The 16,975-nt window shown below is 42.9% G+C and overlaps 2 protein-coding genes across 2 annotated transcripts in view; one reads left to right on the top strand and one right to left on the bottom strand.

Annotated features, from left to right (window-relative positions):
* Positions 1-10,250, bottom strand: part of RASSF6 (Ras association domain family member 6) — a 41,299-nt gene extending 31,049 nt beyond the window's left edge. Inside the window, exons 1-3 of the mRNA XM_073340369.1 lie at positions 10,047-10,250; positions 4,886-5,049; positions 4,262-4,354 (exon numbers count right to left, since the gene is read on the bottom strand). Of these exons, the coding sequence (XP_073196470.1) occupies positions 4,262-4,335 (74 nt within the window). The 5' untranslated portion in view covers positions 4,336-4,354; positions 4,886-5,049; positions 10,047-10,250. The remainder of the gene's footprint in view (positions 1-4,261; positions 4,355-4,885; positions 5,050-10,046) is intronic.
* Positions 10,251-14,728: 4,478 nt separating this feature from the next.
* LOC140909924 (uncharacterized) lies at positions 14,729-16,710 on the top strand. The gene is made up of 2 exons (XM_073340014.1): positions 14,729-15,524; positions 16,113-16,710. The coding sequence occupies exons 1-2, from the start codon at positions 14,942-14,944 to the stop codon at positions 16,646-16,648; spliced, it is 1,119 nt and encodes a 372-aa protein (XP_073196115.1). The 5' UTR covers positions 14,729-14,941; the 3' UTR covers positions 16,649-16,710.
* The last annotated feature ends 265 nt before the right edge of the window (positions 16,711-16,975 follow it).

Below are 16,975 nucleotides of genomic sequence, written 5' to 3'. Positions count from 1 at the left end.
CAGGAACTCTCATCTTAAATGGAGTCTATCAGCCCTTCAACTCCAGGGCTTGCAGTCTCCTGGTTGCTTTCTCAGAGGCAGCCTGGCATAGGGCTGTCACCCCTTCGCTATCTCAGGCCTTTCTGCCTCCTTCTCCGTACTCTCCCCTTTACAGCCTGTCTTGTTTTCTATATTGGTCACAGCTGTGGGTGCCTGTCTCCATGATTGGCAGTTCTGGCAGCTGTGTGGAGGTGCAATCAAGCGGATTGCCTGTAAGCGGGAGAGACTCTCCTCTTTCTTCTGCCTAGGCTCATTATGGGGTTTGTAAAACCCATTACAGGGGATTAACTACCCCAGCATCTTTTGGAAAAGTAACATGACAAAATATCCAATAAATTCTTGGATTGTACTGGGGACAACTTTATGTTTCAGAAAGTGGAGCAAGTAACCAGGGGGACAGCCATGTTGGATTTGATTCTGCCTAACAGAGAGGAACTGGCTGTGAATCTGAAGGTAGAAGGCAATTTGGGTGAAAGTGATCATGAAAGGATAGATTTCATGATTCTAAAGAAAGGAAGGAATGGGAGCAGCGGGATGAGGACAAATCAGACTTTAATAAACTCAGATAACTGGTAGGTAAGGTCCCATGGAAAGAAAATCTAAGGAGAAAAGGAGTTCAGAAGAACAGGCCATTCTTCAAAGAGACAACACTAAAGGTGCAAGAGGAAACACTCCTGATGCAAAGGAAAGAGAAGGAGAATGGTAAGAGGCCAATATGGCTCCATCAGGATCTCTTTAATGACCTGAAAATCAAAAAGGAACCCTACAAAAAGTGAAATGTGGTCAAATTGCTAAGGATGAGTACAAAAGAATAGCACAAGTATGTAGGGACAAAAACTCAGGAAGGATAAAGCACCAAACGAGTTACTCCTAGCAAGGGACATCAAATGCAATAGAAAAGGCTCTATAAATACACTATGGGCAAGAAAACGATGAAGGAAAGCATAGATTCTTCCATGGAGGGGAAGAAGAGCTAATAATAATAATAATAATTAATAATAATGGATGGCATCAAGAAGAGTGAGGTGTTTAATGCTTATTTTTCTTCAGTCTTCACTAAAAAGATAAAATTGTGACCAGATACTTAACACAATATTAACAAGGGGGAAGGAATGCAAGGGAAAGAACAGATTAAAGAATATTTAGATAAATTAGACATATTCAGGTTAGTAGGACTTGAATAAATGCACCCGAGGATACTGAAGGAACTAGCTGCAACAATCTCAGAATAGTTAGCATTATCTTTGAGGACTGGAGAAGGGCAAACATAGTACCTATCTTTAAAAAGAGGAACAAATAGGACCAAGGGAACTATAGACCAGTCAGCCTTTCATACCTGGAAAGATACAAGAACAAATGATCAAACAATCAATTTGTAAGCACCTAGAGGATTATAGGATTACAAGCAATAGCCAACATGCATTTGTCAAGAACAAGTTATGCCAAACCATCTTAACTCACTTCTTTGACAAGGTTACTGGCCTAGTGGATAGGAGGGAAGTAATAGATGTTATGATCTAGATTTTAGTAAGGGTTTTTACACAGTCCCACATAACATTCTCATAGGCAAACTAGGGAAATGGGGTCTAAATTAAATTACTGTAAAGTGGGTGTACAACTGGTTGAAAAATCTTACTCAAAGAGTAGTTATCAATGGCTGGCTGTCAAACTGATTGGACTGGGGAGAGGGGGAGGTTATCTAGTGGGGCCCATAGGTCTCTCTCCTGGGTCTGCTACTATTCAGTATTTTCATTAATGATTTGGATGATGGAGTGGAGATTATGCTTATCAAATTTGCAAGATGAGACCACCTGGGAGGGGTCAGAGGACAGAATTAGAATTCAAAACAATCTTGGCCAATTGGAGAACTGGTCTGAAATCAACAAGATGAAATTAAATAAAAACAAGTATGACACTTAGAAAGGAAAAATCAAATGCACAACTATAAAATGGGGGAATGACCGGATAGTGGAAGTACTTCTGAAAAGGATCTGTTGATTATAGTGGATCACAACTTAAATATGAGCCAATAATGTGATGCACTTGCAAACAAGGCTAATATTATGGCGTGTCATATGTAAAATGCGGGAGGTAATTGTCCCATTTTACTTGGCTCCAGTGAGGACTCAGCTGGAGTGCTGTCTCTAGGTCTGGGCACCATACTTTAAGAAAGATGTAGACAAACTGGAGAGATTCCAGAGGAGAGCAACAAAAATTACAAAACGTTTAGAAAACCTGAGCTATGAGGAAAGGTTAAAAAAAACTGAGCCTATTTAGTCTTGAGAGAAAAAAGACTGAGGGGAGACCTGATAATCTTCAAATATGTGAAGGGCTGTTACAAAAGAGGACGGTGATCCATTGTTTTCCATGTCCACTGAAGATAGGACAAGAATTGGCTTACTGGGCAGCCAGGGAGATTTTGGTTAGATATTAAGAGAAACTTTTTAACTTTAAGGATAGCTATGCACTGGAATAGGCTTCCAAGGGAGGTTGTCAAATCCTCATCACTGGAGGTTTTTAACAACAGGTTAGACAAACAGCTCTCGGTGGACTAGGTTTACTTGGTCCTGCCTCAATGCAGGGGGCTGGATGGACTAGATGACCTCTCAAGGTCCCTTCCAGCATGATTATGCTGGTGTTTTCTGTGGGCACCTTTAATAAGGGTGTTTATCAAGAGAAGAGAACGTGCTGTGCATGCCAGCCAGCTCATTTCACACGCCCCTTTGTTCTCTCTTGATCCACCCCTTGGGCAAATTGAAGACAATGGGCTTGTGTTGTGGAACACTGTGCAGGACAGTACTGAAAGAGGCATGTGTAATAACAGCAGATCCAAAGTTACCGTCATGGAAAGATACAATATGAACGTTGTATCTGAAGTGGTTTTAGTCAGCAAACACTATTTTAATGCCCATTCATTTTCAAATGTTCATTTCTCTTAAAGCAGAGAAACGTGAATGGTAATAGAAAGACTGAAAAACCTCTGCTTTGATCCAGGTCTCTCAGACAGTTAATTAGGCACATGTGTATTTACAAGAAGCAAAAGGCTTTGGCTGGCTTAGTGCCTTATCGGGAGCTCGTGTGCTGTGCTCTCACAAATTTAAATTGGTTAATTACTGGTGAGACCTACCGCATGGTGTCCTAAAGCAGAATTATCATAAAGGGAATGATGACTAAGCACGGAGCACATAGGTAGGTAATAATTATGTGCCATGGGTAAGGTTCTGATGTCCCTGTTTACAGTGAGTAGTTCCCTTGAGTAATGCTATTGAAATCAACAGGCCCACACAGGGTAAGGTGCTACTGAACCAGAGTAAGGGGGTTTGAGTCTGGTCTGATATTTGAAAGTATAAACACTAAGGGACAGATTGTGATGGGTCTGTGCATGGGGGCATAGGGAGTGGGGGAAAAGGACAGTCATAACCCCTGTACTTGCTTAGGGACGGCTCCCTCTGTGGGTCCCCTGGTATGTACATCTTCCCATAGGGGCTCAAAGAAAGGCAGGGAAGAGGTGGGGCAATGGACCCCATTCCTGTCACACTGGCCCACATATCAAGCCAGGTACTGCCTGGGGAGGAGGCTCTATGTCCTACAGGACGGTGCAATCTCTGCAGTTGCCTTGTGCATCAGAAAGCTCAGGGTTTAGTATAATATCGGGAAAACTTCTTGACAGCAAGATCTACCCTATGACTGTGGAACAGTCTGCCAAGGGAAACATAATGCCAGCTCCATTCCTGGAGACTTTTCAGACTTGACCGAACAAACATGTACATTTGTAGGAGGATGGAGCAGATGACGTGATAGGCCTCTGTGCATCTCTCATGTAGACAATTTGGAGAAAGATGTCTGGTCCAAGTTTTCAAAAGAGCAAGGGTTAGGCCCCCAAACCCTATAAAACCATATTTAGACCCATAAACCGGATTTTAGAGGTGACGAGCATCCACTTCTCACACACCAAATTTTAATTTATGCACCCATGTTAGAAAATGTTGGCCTCTATGTCTGTGTACAAGTCAATCAAAAAGATGAAAAGCCCAGTTCTGTAAGACCAATATGTGTGAATACCTGTTGACTTCATTCTGTAAAAGTAGATTGCTAGTAGGATCAGGCTCTGAACATCTGCATTATTATTATAGACAACATTTCTCCTTTACAGAATCTAATCTTAACGAAGAAGTGGAACAGATCATTACCAAGACATTAAATATTCTTACAGAAAAGTTACCTAGTAATGTACTTGTCCTTGTTGATGGAAACAGCAGATGATAGATGTTGCGATTTCATAGTCACTTTCTTCATTTATTCGGATTAGATGGCACTACATAACAGGAACAGAAGTACTAATCATTGTTCATTACATCTCTCTATTTGCAATGTAGTTTCACTTAATAGATTCATAGATTTTAAGGTCAGAAGGGACCATTATGATAGTCTAGGCTGACCTCCTGCACAACGCAGGCCACAGAATCTCACCCACCCACTCCTGTAACAAACCCCTAACCTAGGTCTGAGCTATTCAAGTCCTCAAATCATGTGCTACACTCGGAAAATTTGTTTTTGTATACTTGGTTTTTCCTAAAGTTTGGGACTTCACATTAAAATAATGTCATTTTTCTTTGATGGAACATGATATATTCTGTGCTAGCACTATAAAAGGAGGCCATTCCCACTATAGGTAGGACTATTACTATACATAGTCCATACTGTTCCTATAATATAAGGGGACTATATGTACTATGTATAGTAATACTCCCAAATACTACAGCTTACAACGGTGTTACTAATTCAAACGATTTGCAGCAACTACTCTAAAATACTTCAGTATTATTTTACAAGAGAGACTCAATACCAGGACGAGACTAGAATCCTTGTCACAGCATAGATTAGCTCATGGACAACTGATGTAAAGTTGCCTCAGGTCACAAAGTGAAAGTGTCCTAGCAAGTAAAGCTGAACCAGGTTCCCGTGGAATTGGATGGGAAACGTAGAAATTCCAGTTGATCCAGTGGAGTCCTGTGGCACACAAAGTAAAAAAGCAGAGGTATTAAAAAGAAACCAAGGATACTAATTGCAATATTATCGACTGCTTTCCATATAGCTGTCTCGGCACTGCGTAAGCTAGACCAATGAGACTCCAAGAGTGAATTCCTGGGAAGTATGATTATGGAGTTTTGGCTGTTCTCAATTCATTCCACGGTATTAGAAATAAAAGGCAGGCTGAGAAGGGTGTAACTGAAGAGAATGAAGATTAAGCTTTTTCAGTGAAGTATCATTTGTCAGGCTTGTGTTGTGGTACATGGACAAGAAGAGATAAAGTTACGAATATAAATCTCTCAAATCTCTAAGGGCTAAATTCAGAGATCCTTACCTCAGCTTTTACTCAGTCCGTATGCTGGCAAATGTCAATTGAAGCCAATTGGTGTGCATTTGTTTGAGGAATGAGTAAAAACTGAATGTCAAATGCTGCTCTAATTTATACCCGTGTGAACCTGGACCAGTTCCATTAAGATGTGTGGATGAGCTGGAGGCCACAAAGCCCAGGTCAAAGGAGGGTCTGGGTGAACCCAGCTTTACATCTGCAGTAATGGATACAATAAAAGCATTTGAAGAAGTGAAGTTCAGAATGGCCAGAAATGAGAAGTGGGAAAATTAAAAATCAGAAAGACCCTGGTGCATGCCAGCCTCTAATCTCTCTCCTTTAGACAAGATTTGATCCTCTGAAGAGAGATCTTTTATAACTGGATACATTTATAGTATATAGATATCCAAAATAAAAATAAAATACATTTAAACAAATATTAGCAAGCAAAGAGGCTTATCATCCCATTTATAGAATACCTTTATCCCATCCATCCACTACACCTTGACATACAAGAGCATCTGAGGTAGCCTGGAAAGAAAATTTGCAGTCACGAAAGCAGGAGACACCAGAGGACTGGATGGCTCTGCATACTGATCTTAGACGAAGAAGGTAGGGAAAGGATTCTAACAGTTGGTAAGTCTAAGAAAGCTAGTCATTAGCATGCATCATTATGTCCCCATAGGTTTAAATCCTACAACTTAACCAATAAGAACAGAAGGGACTATAATTAAACAACTTTATGGGTAAAGGCATGCAAGAAACTTTCCCCCCGCCAAACTCAGAGTTAAGTCACTTATCAAGAGCTCACTGAAGTCAACTGAAAGAGTCTCATTGACTTCAGTGGGCATTGGATCATGCTGAGTCCAATTAAATATACGTTCTGAGAAATGAAATCTGCTCAGTGATTACTGTAAAACAGAGAATGTTCTGGTGGATGACTGAAAATGGAGATCCCTAACTACAACTTTCATTATATTGTATTCTCTTCCTCAGTGTATTTTATAGGAACCATCTAATGTATTCTGAAGTAATTTGATTTAATCTGATTTATTAACTAACACTGATAGCTAGACACTAGTTTATACCAAACGGAACCTGTGTGTCAGTCCAGATGGCTACCCCATTATTCACTGATAACAGTTAAGAAAAAATAAAGAGTCGACCATGCATAAATAACCCTTTTTCATACTTTGAGAAAATTTTATTTTTATGGTTGCATGGGTCTCTGGCTGGCCAGCAATACACAATTAGGTTTGTCCCTTATATGTAACAGAATGTAGCTGACCAATAAGAGCCGAGTGACACATTGCCTCTAACACCCAGCACTACAGGTAAAATTATTAAATCTAGATTATTTGCTCTCGAGTTGCTTTGTTGATCACAGAGTTAACAGATTATTTGTTATATAGTAGCAGTCAGGTCATTTATTCAGTTAAGGAGTGGATCCCAAGAGCTGCAGATGGCTTCCTACACAGTGAAGAGCATCTTTTGTATGGGGGAAGATTTTTTACTGATGGCCTAATCATCCACTGCACACACACAGAGCAAAAGCCCTCCCTTGAAGACATTTGCCATGGATATGCTCAGGGGGACTCATAATAGAGCTGAATTTTGTCTCAATTTTGATATGCTGATAAAACTTTCCATCCAAATTTCAGATTTTGATGATGAAGGCCAAACACAAGGCAACCAACCAACCAGTAATATTTTCACAATTTCCCCGCACATGGATGAAACATTTCGAGTGACCGGGGGGGAGGGGAGGGGGGGTTAGGAAGAAAGGGTGTGGTGAGAAGATTTTACAAAATTTTCATTACTTTTATTTCTCTGGCCAGTGCTGCTTACAATGCTCTTCTGAAACAGGTGTTTAAGTCAATCTGTTGTGTTATAGCTACATGGTGAAATAGACCTGGCAGCCCTTGTACCTCTTTTGATACACGCATTTACACTCAGATCTGGAACCCGCAAGACTTCAAGTCTCAAACCCACACAGTTCATACCAGCTCCTGTTCTCTTTTTGCCTCCAACAGGACATGACAGTTGGGTTGTTGACTGGTTTCCATAGCAACTCGGTTGCCCAGGTCCTCCTCTCTAGGCTCTGCACATTCCTAAGGCAGGTCTGGCCTGGATCTATCAAGGCCAGACCCAGCTTTCATCTGGTCTGGCTCAGCTTTCTCAGGACACAAGTGCTGTCATGTATTAGGCAGCCAGCACCGCCCACCTCATCGCAGAACCTCCCTTGTTGCCTTACTCCAGGGAGGGCTTTGGCCTCTCCCAGTTCAGTTAGTTAGAGTGACTGATCTAGGAAACACCCCACCCTTTCCCCACACGTAGCCCAGCTCAGCTGAAACAAAAATAACCTTCCTGTGACCAATTTTATTAAAACCCAACACTACAGCTACCAAACACAGCAGCTTCTTGAGTGACTTGCATATGAGGGGTTTGAAAAAACTATTAGCTGTTCCTTCTTTATGCCTATAGGTGGAACACAATATATCAGTCTTATGCCGTTTACCCTTACATCACACTGAAGTCAATGACAGTTGAGGGCATTCAGAACCTCAAAAAATCACATGCATTATGCAGTTGCACAAATGACGATAGCATTTACCCTTGCATAAGCCTTAGTACTGCATAACTCTACAAAAGCAGCCATTGTCCTGACATATTCCAGTGCCTTGGTTTGTCTGTTTTCCACATCACCTCCCTTCTCCATGTTTGTCTCCTCCCCAGAACGGCGCAAAGGGAGTTTCCAGCACCATTTGCATAATGCTGCCCTTAAGACGATTGAGTGGGAAACAGTGAGATGAGACTGTTCACTTCAGGAAGGACAATACAAAGTTGCCAGCTCTTGTGACATTACTTTGAGTCTGTTAATATTAGGTATTATCTTTTTACAGCTTCTCCCGCTATCTAGCTGTACCTTCATCTCCTGACATATAAAGAGAGGTTGTGATGAAGAACAGGTTAAATACTGAGCTTGAGTCTTCTCTCAAACCGATTTTACTTTGGCATATTTCCACTGACTTACATGCCATTACTCCCAATTTATACCAGTGTAGGTCAGAGGAGAATCAGATATTCTTCCCTATACTAACTGAAAACATTTGGGGGAGGGGGGTGGCAAAAACAATGCAAATTCAGGTCAACTGAAATATGTCAAATTTATGTCAAAGTTACAAATTGTTTGCCAAAAAATTCCAACAAAAATCAAAATGTTTCACTGACATTTTTAAATGAAAACGTTTTAATTTTTCAATTCAGAATGACTTTCAATATTTCCTTCAACTTCATTAAAAACAGAAAAGGCAAGAAAGTTCAAAAGTGAAACTTTCATTTTTAAGTGTTTTCTTTCAAACCAAACTGAATTTGATCTTCTGATTCACCAAAAATCTCAAAAAACAAAACAAAAACAAAAAATCTGGTCAATCCAAAATTATTCCCTCCTCCAAAGTTTTTGGAACTCTCACCAAACCAAGACATCCTTTATTCACATAGCTTTACTGTTTGCCTCAGATTCTAGTGCAGTTCAGCCATCTACATTAGAAGGACCATACAACAAAATGTACACCTCATAGGATGCAGGGCTTAACATTATAGATACAAGGGTGTAGGAGTGACCTTTAATCCTTTCTTTCTTAGGTTCCATGAGGTCTGGTACTTTATGGATTATTTCTTGTTTCAGTATGTATCCTGGTATTTGTTTTTGTTGATTTGGTTTTATTTAATATTTGTGGATGTAAACATGTTATGTAAAAAGTAATCCATTTTTCATCAGCATAAAATGGATTTTATCTGCTTTTATACTGTTCTGTGATGCTGTAAGTTAGGTGTAGCGTCCTGAGCACCCAACGTAGATTGTGTTTTGAAGGACCTTATTTCTTCCCAGTGCCTCAATAGTACTGATGGAAAATAAAGTTCATTCCTATGATGTGTTATTTTGCATAAGTTTGGACAACCTGAAAGATGACAAAAAAACCCACCATAACTGTTTCAGTGCATAACACAGGGCCAGACTCACCGGTATGATAACACAGGTTAACTGGCTGAATAAGTCAGGTATTACAGCTAGCTTGGGCCACTGTAGCAGTGCAAAGCACCTCAAGTTTACTGATGAATGTGGCCCAGTATCTCTAGTGTCAGACAGAAAGAGATAGAACTATAAGCATGCCTTGTCCTATTTGCCTCGGTAAACATTATACACGGGGCTTTAATAAAAGGCTTACGTTAGCTATTCTGTTCTAATAATGGATGACTGACATTTATGCAGAGGAAGCATTTTTTATGGATTCCTGCTACCAGGGAAAAGTAAGGTCAACGTGACCTTTGAAAATATAGTTGTGATAGCATTAATGAAAAATAGCAGAGACACCTCACCAGAGACTTATGGCTTCTGTTTAGCTACAAGACAGGTACAAAACACTTTCCTCTGCCTATCCTGAATTGCAGGGACTACCTTTAAGTATGAGCGTCATCTTATAAAAGATCGTTTCTGAAGGTGAGCACTAACATGTCTCCTTTGCTCTAGTACACTAACCAGCTGAAAGGAATTTGACACGCAGTCTCTACAATGCCGTAATACCAATCACTTACTGACACTGCACATTGAACAGAAAGCAGAAGTGCGGCTCCAGCTAAATTCACTTACCTGTATGTGTGATCAAAACCAGCTGAAAAGTAACAGAGGAGTTTCACGTGCCTTTTTATTGAGCCCCGGACGAAGCATGACAGCACTGTACTCTACCTGACAGTTGCCTCCAACAGTTTTATGCAAGAGTCCAGGAGCTGTTAATTGTTACTTTGCTCAACAAGCAGGGAAGTGTTGGAAACATGAGACACTCCCTGTACCTTGGTGCCTGTTGGGAGTGTTTGCTTTCCTTTCTATGAGCAGCTGATAGGAGCACTCCCTACTCAGGGTTACACACCTAAGGGAAGTGGATTGACTATTCTTGTTAACACTTTAATCGCTGATTTTATCGTGGAAGGCAAACTGTTGATGCTAACTAGCTATTTACTGGCCAGATGCATCCTAAAAACATTCACCACCTGTTTTCAGTGCAGAGTAGAGCAGAAGAATTACTTCTTGTGTCTTGCTTACAACACTCCTAATACATCCCAGAATGATGTTTGCTTTTTTTTGCAACAGCGTTACACTGTTGACTCACATTTAGCTTGTGATCCACTATGACCCCCAGATCCCTTTCCGCAGTACTCCTTCCTAGGCAGGCATTTTCCAGTTTGTATATGTGCAACTGATTGTTCCTTCCTAAGTGGAGTACTTTGCATTTGTCCTTATTGAATTTCATCCTATTTACTTCAGACCATTTCTCCAGTTTGTCCAGATCATTTTGAATTTTAATCCTAACCCCTCCCAGCTTGATATTGTCCACAAACTTTATAAGTGTATTGTCTATGCCATTATCTAAATCATTGATGAAGATATTGAACTGACCCAGAACCGACCCCTGTGGGACCCCACTCGTTATGCCCTTCCACCATAACTGTGTACCACTGATAACTACTCTCTGGGAATGATTTTCCAACCAGTTTTGCACCCACCTTGTAGTAGCTCCATCTAGGTTGTATTTCCCTAGTTTGTTTATGAGAGGGTCATGCGAGACAGTATCAAAAGCCTTACTAACGTCAAGATATAGACAGTATAAAAAAACACTTATGGGTTTAGATTTCAAGCTACTCAAAAGTCGCATGTGCTTAGATCCAGAGTTTTAGTGCAGGTTTACACTACAGCTTAGGACTCATGAACATTTCAATGCTCTGCGAGACAGGAAAGGGATAACATTCACACTCATGCCTGTGAACTGAAGTGAAGATACAAGCAACCAATGATTCTAAGTGGGTCACCCAGTTGAAAACCTGAACCACACTTACCATTTTTACAGTCCAGTTTTTGCCTGGACCTTTATTTGGCGGTTCGGGGGTGGGGAGGTGATTCTGGAAAAAGAATATTTAAAATTTAGGGCCAGGTCCTAAATCAGCATAGCTTCACTGCCATCAATGGAGTTACATCAATATACACCAGCTGAGGTAGACCGTTTTGGACCAATCTCAAATGCCCATAAAATAAATAATAATAAATCCTCAAATCGCTTAATATACACAGGGTCACCTGGAAAATCTTTTATTTTAACTATTTTTGTGGTTCAGTAAATGCAAAATTGTTCTAACCAGAAAGAGAAAAAGTTCTGTTGCCTGACTGACCTGATCTTGGCTCAGGTTTGTTTGTATCTTTTGTTTCTACTGTGGAACCCCCACTCCCAGCTATGGCCTAATTCTGATCTCACTTGCTTTAAAGCCAAACATGAATAATGCCACTGAAACAACACTGAAGATCAGAAATAGGCAACACCCTGAAATAAAAAAAACCCACCAGCTTTAAATTAGAACACATAGGAACACAAGAACCACCATACTGGGTCAGACTAGGGGTCCATCAAGCCCACTATCCTGCCTCCTACCGTGGCCAGTCCCAGAGTTTCAGGGGGAGCACAGAGAACAGGGGAGTTTTTGGAGAGATCCACCCCTTTCTTCCCTTCCCAGGTCCTGGCAGTCAGAGGTAGACGGTCACCCCAAGCACGGGGTTGTATCCCTGACCATTTTGGCTAATTGCCATTGACGGACCTATCCTCCATGAACGTAGCCAGTTCTTTTTTTGAACTCTGTTTTACTTTTAGTCATCATGACATACCATGGCAATGAGTTCCACAGATTAATTATTTGTTGTGTGCAAAAGTACTTCCTATCGTTTTTATTGTGGGAGACCCATGGGTTTTTGTATTGTAGGAAAGAGTAAACAACGTCTCTTTATTCACTTTTTCCTTACCATTCATGATTTTATAGAACCCTATCATATCTGCCCCCTTAATTATCTCTTTTCTGAGCTGAAGAGTCCTAATCTTTTTAGTCTCTCCACATATGGAAGCCGTGCCCTATCTTGGATCATAAGTTGTGGCTGCAAAAGGGGAGAGATGAGGAAAGATACTATGCTTTCATGCAGTGGATCTGCATGCCCCCCAAGCCTGCTTTATAGTTATATCAAACAAAAGGAGTGAGTTTAGTTATGCTGCATCCTTCTTTTGTTACTACAAGACAGGAGTTATTGTGGAAGTTGCAGGGCGTATGTGTGTACAGACACTAAGCTACATAGCGAATTACTTAAAAAATAAAGTCCTTATTTGGTCTAAATACGCCTAGCTTAGCTTAAGTCAGTGGAGCTACATCAATTTATACCAGCTGAGGATCTGACCCAGTGTCACTGGCAAATAGATCACTAGAGCAGTGAATGATATTTGGGAGAACTGGAAGAAACAAGAGGGATTCACACTCAAATACTGTATTGGAAAGCCAGAACGAATGAATGAACGTGTCCTTCGAAGATGAAGCAGGCAGCCTGGAATTTGGTGTAGCTTGTTTTCAAAGATATGCTACTATAAGTACATAATGCATCACCTTAAGACAGATTTTTCCTCTCAAAGATTTCTGCTGAGAAGGGAACTACTCAAAGAACAACATTTATTAAACAGAGATCAGGTCCAGATCCAAATCTAAGAAAGACAAATTACAGAATCAGATCCTCATCTGATTGTAAGTGCTATAGCTCCTTTGAAGTTAATTTACATTAGCTGAGCATCAGTCCATGATTTCCCCCCCCCCTTGGGGGCACCATGGGGGTTCTTCTGTTGACATCTGCAAGAAGACAAGGAATTAAAAACAACTGGCTTAACCATATAACTCCTCTTAATCTTTAACCAGATTTTTGCAGTTGCTCTGCAGTGCCTCATTTTCATAGACAGCAGCAATGGGGTAGAGTCTGCCTTGTACCCACAGCCCTTGGTACAGGATGGTGCTGAGCTACATTGGCCCAGAGGGAGAACAAGGAGGCAGAATGTTGCCCTGACTGCTGGGCACACAGAGCATGCACATCCACTAACCATACTCTTACTTGCCCACGTTCTGGTGTCCATCTGTTCTCACCAGTGTGACGGGATCATGGCCCCACCTCCTTCCCAGTCCTCTTTGGGGAATTATTAGGAAGAGTGCGGGAGTGTCCCTAGACTACAAGGCCCTTTTATAAAGGTTGGCAAGACTCCTTCCATCCCCACTGTGCATCTGCATAAGGCCCAGACACAATCAGACTCTCTGTGGCTAACATTAAGAGCAGCAGCAGTTTAACAGCAGACACAGGAGAGGTGACCAAGCTCATGGATTAATTCCATTTGATAGAACATCTTCCTCTCCCATTAAAAAGTGGCCTTTTTCCCTCACTTGCAGGGAGCTGTGGGAAGAGAAGGGGAGAGGGGTAAACAAACTTCAGGCTCAGATATAAAATGGACCCCAACCAAATCCCTAGGATGCAAAACCCCTGACCTGCATGCAGACTTACAGAATCAGTCCCTTTGTAGTTACAGCCCATCTCCAGCTCAGAGACACAGCTGTTCTCAAATGCCATCAGGCTCATGCTTTAGACTGCTTGCCACTGACCATTTCCAGCTGAGTCACCCTGATGGGGACATTGAAAGAATACTTGTGAAGTGCCCTCTCCATTGGCAAGAGATGAGCCCTGTTGTGTAGGGTACTGTCCCAGAGCACCCCACAACACGGCACTGTACACACCCCACCTACACATGCCTCTGGAGCAGTGGTTCTCAACCTATTTACCTTTGTGGGCTGCATATGCAGCTCTCTAGGTGTTATGTGGGCCACATCTACACAACATATACACACACTGCCTGTATGACCCTGAGGCTGTCACGTGGGCCGCAGCTGCGTGCAGATTGGGCCACAGGTTGAGAACCACTGCTCTGGAGTCTCCAATGATCATGCTCACAGCATGGTCTAATTTTTCCAACACCTCACACCACACAGTTCCTGTGGTCCTTCCAGGTTTAAACCCTTCCTGTCTCAGGACTTGAAAGGGCACCTCTCTCTCAGCTCCCCCATTCCTCCTATGCCAGTCTCACTGCAGCCCCTGGAACTCTCTCAAAATACCTTCCCCTGGGTCTCTTCCTAGTCCTGGCATCAAACTCCTTCTGTCTTTGGGGCAGGGCTCCATAGCTCTCCTTCCTAGGGCCGTGTCTCAAGCCCTGCAGGCTTCCCCAGTTCATTCTGGTTCACCACAGAAGACACACTCTGAAAGTCTTCCCTGACTCTAGGCTCCCCTCCACCCTAAGCCCTGGTCTACACTAGGACTTTAGGTCAAATTTAGCAGCGTTAAATCGATTTAAACCTGCACCCGTCCACACAGTGAAGCCCTTTATTTCGACTTAAAGTGCTCTTAAAATCGATTTCCTTACTCCACCCCTGACAAGTGGATTAGCGCTTAAATCGACGTTCCCGGCTCGAATTTGGGGTACTGTGGACACAATTCGATGGTATTGGCCTCCGGGAGCTATCCCAGAGTGCTCCATTCTGACCGCTCTGGACAGCACTCTCAACTCAGATGCACTGGCCAGGTAGACAGGAAAAGAACCGCAAACTTTTGAATCTCATTTCCTGTTTGGCCAGCGTGGCAAGCTGCAGGTGACCATGCAGAGCTCATCAGCACAGGTGACCATGATGGAGTCCCAGAATCGCAAAAGAGCTCCAGCATGGACCGAACGGGAGGTACGGGATCTGATTGCTGTTTGGGGAGAGGAATCCGTGCTATCAGAACTCCGTTCCAGTTTTCGAAATGCCAAAACCTTTGTGAAAATCTCCCAGGGCATGAAGGACAGAGGCCATAACAGGGACCCGAAGCAGTGCCGCGTGAAACTGAAGGAGCTGAGGCAAGCCTACCAGAAAAACAGAGAGGCGAACAGCCGCTCTGGGTCAGAGCCCCAAACATGCCGCTTCTATGATGAGCTGCATGCCATTTTAGGGGGTTCAGCCACCACTACCCCAGCCGTGTTGTTTGACTCCTTCAATGGAGATGGAGGCAATACGGAAGCAGGTTTTGGGGACGAAGAAGATGATGATGAGGAGGAGGTTGTAGATAGCTCACAGCAAGCAAGCGGAGAAACCGGTTTTCCCGACAGCCAGGAACTGTTTCTCACCCTAGACCTGGAGCCAGTACCCCCCGAACCCACCCAAGGCTGCCTCCTGGACCCAGCAGGCGGAGAAGGGACCTCTGGTGAGTGTACCTTTTAAAATGCTATACATGGTTTAAAAGCAAGCATGTGAAAGGATTACTTTGCCCTGGCATTTGCGGTTCTCCTAGATGTAGTCCTAAAGCCTTTGCAAAAGGTTTCTGGGGAGGGCAGCCTTATTTCGTCCTTCATGGTAGGACACTTTACCACTCCAGGCCAGTAACACGTACTCGGGAATCACTGTAGAACAAAGCATTGCAGTGTATGTTTGCTGGCATTCAACCAAAATCCGTTCTTTATCTCTCTGTGTTATCCTCAGGAGAGTGAGATATAATTCATGGTCACCTGGTTGAAATAGAGTGCTTTTCTTCAGGGGACACTCAGAGGAGCCCATTCCTGCTGGGCTGTTTGCCTGTGGCTAAACAGAAATGTTCCCCGCTGTTAGCCACAGGGAGGGGGGAAGTTTGAGGGGGTAGTCACGCGGTGGGAGGAGGCAAAATGCGAACTTGTAACGAAAGCACATGTGCTATGTATGTAATGTTAACAGCAAGGTTTACCCTGAAAGAGTGTAGTGACTGTTTTATAAAATGTGTCTTTTTAAATACCGCTGTCCCTTTTTTTTTCTCCACCAGCTGCATGTGTTTCAATGATCACAGGATCTTCTCCTTCCCAGAGGCTAGTGAAGCTTAGAAAGAAAAAAAAACGCACTCGCGATGAAATGTTCTCCGAGCTCATGCTGTCCTCCCACACTGACAGAGCACAGACGAATGCGTGGAGGCAAATAATGTCAGAGTGCAGGAAAGCACAAAATGACCGGGAGGAGAGGTGGAGGGCTGAAGAGAGTAAGTGGCGGGCTGAAGACAGGGCTGAAGCTCAAATGTGGCGGCAGCGTGATGAGAGGAGGCAGGATTCAATGCTGAGGCTGCTGCAGGACCAAACCAGTATGCTCCAGTGTATGGTTGAGCTGCAGCAAAGGCAGCTGGAGCACAGACTGCCACTGCTGCCCCTCTGTAACCAACCGCCCTCCTCCCCAAGTTCCATAGCCTCCACACCCAGATGCCCAAGAACGCGGTGGGGGGCCTCCGGCCAACCAGCCACTCCACCACAGAGGATTGCCCCAAAAAAAGAAGGCTGTAATTCAATAAATTTTAAAGTTGTAAACTTTTAAAGTGCTGTGCTTAAAGTGCTGTGTGGCATTTTCCTTCCCTCCTCCACCACCCCTCCTGGGATACCTTGGTAGTCATCTCCCTATTTGTGTGATGAATGAATAACGAATGCATGACTGTGAAGCAGCAATGACTTTATTGCCTCTGCAAGCGGTGATTAAAGGGAGGAGGGGAGGGTGGTTAGCTTACAGGGAAGTAGAGTGAACCAAGGGGCGGGGGGTTTCATCAAGGAGAAACAAACAGAACTTTCACACCGTAGCCTGGCCAGTCATGAAACTGGTTTTCAAAGCTTCTCTGATGCGTACCGCGCCCTCCTGTGCTCTTCTAAC

Source organism: Lepidochelys kempii, chromosome 4, assembly GCF_965140265.1.
Source record: "Lepidochelys kempii isolate rLepKem1 chromosome 4, rLepKem1.hap2, whole genome shotgun sequence".
Lineage (NCBI taxonomy): Eukaryota > Metazoa > Chordata > Testudines > Cheloniidae > Lepidochelys > Lepidochelys kempii.
The sequence above is the reverse complement of the archived record's forward strand: the minus strand, read 5'-3'. Positions and strand labels throughout refer to the sequence as shown.

What these genes read in the sequence shown, in the direction of transcription:
- LOC140909924 (XM_073340014.1), top strand. Translation starts at nt 14,942, where the DNA reads ATGCAGAGCTCATCAGCACAGGTGACCATGATGGAGTCCCAGAATCGC. An exon ending in AGGCGGAGAAGGGACCTCTG is followed by an intron (nt 15,525 to 16,112) that starts GTGAGTGTACCT and finishes TTTCTCCACCAG; the next exon opens with CTGCATGTGTTTCAATGATC.